The 6,051-nt window shown below is 33.7% G+C and overlaps 1 protein-coding gene across 1 annotated transcript in view; it reads right to left on the bottom strand.

Moving 5' to 3' along the window:
- Positions 1 to 4,721: 4,721 nt before the first annotated feature.
- The window catches only part of LOC124362520 (gamma-aminobutyric acid receptor subunit beta-like), a 52,202-nt gene continuing 50,872 nt past the window's right edge, over positions 4,722 to 6,051 (bottom strand). The window contains exon 9 of the mRNA XM_046817097.1: positions 4,722 to 5,626. Within this exon, the coding sequence (XP_046673053.1) occupies positions 5,332 to 5,626 (295 nt within the window). The 3' untranslated portion in view covers positions 4,722 to 5,331. The remainder of the gene's footprint in view (positions 5,627 to 6,051) is intronic.

Raw genomic sequence — 6,051 nt, 5'->3', positions numbered from 1 at the left:
CATTGATTTTGCGAAATTGTATATTATTAAAACCAACTCAAACATTCTCTTTACTGCAATACGCATTTAAATCTAAACCAAATATTTGTAGTCTGGTGAACACTTGAGTTGGTTTCGGTAAAATTGACAAATGTAAATATCGAATAGTTGGACTAGACGGTTACGTTTTCTGACCCTGTACAGCCTGTTGGTCATGACTTCGAGTTTGTTATTTTTATATTCCTAGAGACATTGTATCGTATGTAGTCAGTTTCTAGGTTAACGTGTGCGACAATACCTTCTTCATTATTTCATGTACCGGTTTATTGTTATTACAATGGTTAAAATCAATATTTTTATATCACGTAGCGGGTTTTCTCATAGCTTTTCAACATGTTACTGTTCTATTTCTTTAAATAAATGTTTACTCACCTTTTTTGTACATTTTTGATAGTATGTTTGAATATTGTGTATTAATTCAGAAATGCTTAAAAGTGAAAATAATTTAATGTTCTATTTTTAATAGATTGATTGACTGCATAAAAATTATTCTTTTTTGAATGAGTTAAAATGCCAACTGTTTAAAAAACAGTTGTGATACTGTCAGTGTGTGAAAGGTTATCAATTACTGTGTATAAGTATGTATGTATGTTAGCAATATCCTTAATGTCAGGGCGTGATTGTTCCAGCTTTAATTAAATTTTATACTTAATTATTTTTATTGTATTTTTCCAATCATGTTTTCAAATATTACTTGCATTTTGTTCAGATTGATTTAATGCTGTGTGCAGTGCACGATTCTGTTAATTTTATATTATACTTTGTTCATATCTAGGCTGTACATGAGGCACTCTCCATTCATATGTTTATATCAGTGACTTGCTGATGATTCCTAACTATAAATAAAGATAGTTTAAATAACACACGAGTATTATTTTTCTCCTTTATCATTGACAGAGTAAATAATGAGTCATAATTTATGTACTGAGGATGGCACTATGCTTAAATTGCATATACTGAGTTTCATATACTCTAGTTACTTAAAGGAAAAAAATATGCTGATATCACTGTTTTATACGTAAGCCATGATATCAGAACATTAACCTTCATTTCCTGTCAGAGTGCATGTAGTATTTGCACAGTAAGAGACGGAAAATGTGCAAGAGAGAGAGAACTGTATATGCTGTAGATCGGGATAGTTAGACAGACGGACACATACTGAGACACCCAGCACACTGAGCAAGAATGTTCCATTTATAAAGTCAGGCAAAAATATTATGTAGATCAGTGCTGATCATATTTTATTGTGTCTTTTTATAAAGAGTGCATCAGACCATATTTTTCGAGCAGCTTAGTATTGCGGTTAGCTTTGTTATGTTTCATCTAAGTCATTCATGGATAGTCTTTAAAACATTTTATAAGAATTTTAACTTAGGGCTTTGGTATTAGAGAATCCTATTAGGGATGTGTCAGTACCATATCTCAAATCCCCTGAATCTTTAAAAATATTTTGATTTGAGAATTGATTTGTTGAGATTCGACAATAAGATGTGCTAAGATAATTGGGCTATACTTCACATTCATGTCGCACCATTTCTAGAAAAGTTTGTTGATCAATGAATGACATTACAGGTCACTGGCCTACAAACATAGCATCATAAACAAAATCAAACATCCCTTCAATAGATAGTTGTTTGTTATCCTGCTCCCACATGTTGCATAACACATGTATTACATGGGTTAAGCAACATATATCACTAACAAGGTCTGTAAATTATATACTAACACAGTGAAATTAAAAATGTATATGAAGAAAAGTGTTGTTTTTTATATAATAAAACTAAAAATACTTTATATAGTATTATATTATGAAAAGAATTCCTTGACTTTTTTCTACATCGATATAAGGTGTATCTTTTGTAGATTTTAATTACATCCGACTATAGAGCTCTGCACATAACTTAGCTATGGTGGGAAGGGAGTCAGTATGAATGTTGAGTTAGGCTCCAGGTCACCTTCCTCTTAGTGGAACACATGGAATCTGACGTTGACATAGAAATGACTCCTGGAATCTCGAGTCATGTTTGTCTGAAGAGATCCAAATAAAAGTCAGCTAAGAAAAAGCTTAAAATGAACTCTTTTCATCGTCTCAACATCAGTGACACCTAGACTACGAAATATAGTGTAACCCAGGTGAAGAGGTATTGTCATCATCTAATCAGGTGCACAATTGAGTTCACTACAATATTTTAGACACAATCTCTAAGCATGGTAGAGCAACTGAAGTTTTCTACACACACACTTAGCTATGGTGGAAAGGGTTGATTTAATGTGAATGTCGAGGCTCCAGTTCACCTTCCTCTTAGTGCACCTTATGAGACAATGAGAATACCTACCTCTTCATGAGGGACATCCCTTATTGAAAATGCCAAAATGTCTATTGATATAGATCAATCCCAAGTTTCCTTGTTTTTTTGGCTCATCTATAATTCAGAATTAGCAATAGACTAATGTTTTTATCCTCTATATAGGGTGTCTCACAAGGAACCCGATACACTCTCAAAATAATGCGTATTCTTGATTTGAAATTGTAAATGGCATCTTATCGTAAAAAACAAATAATACACATACACTGCACAAACAGTAGATGATAGATTTAGTTACTGCAACAGCTGAGTTGTTGGCCAGCTGTGCAATAATAACTTGGATTCAGGTAGTGTTGCCAAATTTCGATTTTCAAAAAACTAAAGACATTTTAATTGACGCTGTATTTTAAAAGTTGTTTCTCCACCTACATGTTTATCATACTGTATATTTTTTGTAATTATTTGCTTGGTTGAAAAAACATTCTTAAATGTTTTGTTTTAACGAAGAACGTTCATTTAATAAACAGATATTGCATTTTCTGTCTTATTTTTTGTATGTGTTAATTTAATTAAATATTAATTTTTTAAACTTAATCTCTTTGGTTATTGGCCTATTACATCATTCTCTTCAGAATTAAACTCTCTACAAGTTTAGGTTAAAAAGTTCGTGTGTTTATTACCTATGTAATGAAGGCAATGTACCGGGTGTTCCACAAAGAGGTTTAAACGTTTGATTTTATATTACTTGCCCATTTATGCACCGAACATTTTAAAACTCTACACAATTCATTAAATAGGTTTTATAAATATTTTGTGAAAAATTTATGCTCTCTAGCAGTTGAAACAAAAGGGTGGCATTTAGAAAAACACAATTATTCAAACTGTACTCCACCCACAGTGACACACTGATAACAGCGCTTAACAAATGAATCGTAAGCTCTTACAAAGAAATTCTGCGGTATCCGAAGAAGTTCTTCTTCAATTGATTGTTTAAATTCCCCATCATTATTGAAGCTACCAGTATAAACTTGTTCCTTTAAGTAACCCCATAGGAAGAAATCACACACAGTTAAATCTGGGGGTCGGGGTGGCCAATCTAAACATTACTTCCACGACCAATCTAAAGGCCATGAAGGTTGTCATTTAGTAATCACTTGACAGGATTTGCGAATTGAGAAGAAGTACTATCTTGTTGGAAGATTGCTTGATCCATTTCTGGAACCGTAAAATGAGGCAAGACTTGTTCATTTAAAACTTGTTCATACCTATTCCCAGTCATTGTACTGTCTGAAATGTTGTAAGATAGCATCCCATTACAACTGACAGCTGCCCAAACAGTAATTCCTTTTTATTTGAGTGGATTCTGTTCAAGAATGTGTGGATTACCGGTGTTGTAATAATTACGATTATACCTATTTACAGCACCATTGCGGTAGAAAGTGGACTCGTCTGATGAAACTCAATGATACAAAAACAAAATTCCATTCTCCTGTCTGGATCATCTTCAAGAAGGTTATGGACTACGTGACTTGTAAAATTTAATTTTGTTTTTCTTAAGTATTCTCTATACTGAAGACTTTGGAACACCAGTTTCAAGTTCAACCTTCCTTAGTGATTTCAGTTTACCTGGAGAGCAGAGCATTGATGTGCTAGTATTTCTCTTTCCTCATTTGATCCTCTAGACTACTTTTTTACGACACTTCCATTTTCTAACAAAATTTTTCCATTTAGTGTTATTGTTGGATTGCTAGGTGGTTCAACTCCTGGGGAGGCAACCTGAAATTGTCTAATTGCTTCTGTAATGTTGCCAAAAGCAATAGTCCATGCACAAACTTCACTTTTTGTTCAACATTAAAAGCAATTTCTCGAACTTCAATATCAGTAAAACTGTAATGCAGGAGGTTAGGTTATGTTTTTATAGCACAAGCAATATTCTTCAATCAAACAGCTGTTTCAACGATGAGCGTTATTAAGACAGATTTTGCATATTTTGTCTGATATCTTAAGATATGGGAGGTCTGGAATGTATTTTATTCAATTTTTCAGTTCATTTAACAGCTAACTTTATGCCATAAAAACATTACTTTCACCTTATTTTCATCCTTTTCCATAAAATTAAGTGAAATGTTTCGCTAGCCATAGTTTGCTAACTGGTGTTTCCGGATATATGTTTATAAGAACTTTTTTCATTATATTGATGAGAGAATACCACCTGAGTCGGGTTACTGTGGGACACCTTGTACTATTAGTGTTTCTTGTATTTATGACAATATATTAGTATTATTAAAATGCTGTATGTATGATGAATCTTGTGGTAAATTTATATTTTTATAAACATGTATAAGGAGATTTTGGGTGTAATAAAGAAGAATTTTGTAATGAAATGTAGCTATTTATTTGTGAATCAAATAATTTTCAGTTATGTTCTGCACTTTTTACATAATGTAATGGTCCTACAGATATAACACAGCATAATGCATATGTCTAATAGGAAAATCAGTTCTTATTCTAGCGTTTACTAAAGCTAAATTGATATCTAGTTTACTAATTCCAATAGAACAACTTTTGAAAAGATTTACTCCATCTCCAATTACTGTAATTTCTCTGTCAGAAAAAATAATTCTCGGTTCCCATCAAAGTTATAGTGTAAACAAAATACCATAAAATACATATTTCACTATGTTTAAAATGATATCACATTTATTTATACTAAATTTTACGTAGGCCTAAACAGTTCATCCTCGGCAAGCAGTCCTGAAGTAATTACATTTCACACGTCGTCAACACTATACGAATTTTATTGTAGTCTGTAAAAATATATCTACTTGGCTACACTTGTTTAGACATCGAGAATTCTCATTCCTCGGGTATACTTTGGTGCCTCGGCGAGTCTGGAATGAAACCTAGAATGAGAGGAGTGTCGCAAGCACAGTTGTCGGAACTAACTCTCTTCGTATCAACTGTCTGCGTCACTCTCGCTGGACCCTCATACAACGTAGAACACCCAGTAGCCCAGGTTGAACAGGAGGAACGACACAGGGAAAACAACGCGTGAATACTTGTCGATGATGTTGACATCCTTGATCTTGGGCATAGAGGCCTTGATGACGGAGGCTCCCCGCTTAAAGGCGTGTAGCAGTCGGGGCTTGGCGGGGCCTCGGGAGTTACGGAGCCTTAGCCCAGGTCGCGCTGTGGGGAATGAGTAACCCGACCGGCTCATCCGGAAACTGGGTGGGAATTTGGCCGGATCATCCAACACCATTCCGGAAGATGTTGAAAACCTTGAAATTATGCAATTATTATGAATGTGAACAATTAAAAGAGATATTAGTTACTAGCAAATTATTTAAAACAAAACATTAACTAGGAAGATATATTTGCTGCAAGCTTTCTAAATAATTTGTGAATAAAATCCTTGTTAAATTATGAATTACTGGTAATAGTGTACATATTTTAATTGATTATCTATGGAGTTTAGTGGTATAACTAGGGGATGATGGGGGAGTTATAAACCCTCCAAAAGCACTGAACATTGAAAAATATATGTTTAACAGTAATTCAACTGGTTCGACAGTAGATCACCTCGGACACAAACAAGGATACCACAGTCAATATCTTTAGATCTTAAAAGTTTTTACGGTAAGTAGCCATTGGATCCATACCTGCTAATGTCACTGTTTTTTTTTTTAAGTACTAGCACATGGAG

This window comes from Homalodisca vitripennis, chromosome 5 (genome assembly GCF_021130785.1).
Source record: "Homalodisca vitripennis isolate AUS2020 chromosome 5, UT_GWSS_2.1, whole genome shotgun sequence".
In the NCBI taxonomy this organism is placed as follows: domain Eukaryota; kingdom Metazoa; phylum Arthropoda; class Insecta; order Hemiptera; family Cicadellidae; genus Homalodisca; species Homalodisca vitripennis.
The sequence above is the reverse complement of the archived record's forward strand: the minus strand, read 5'-3'. Positions and strand labels throughout refer to the sequence as shown.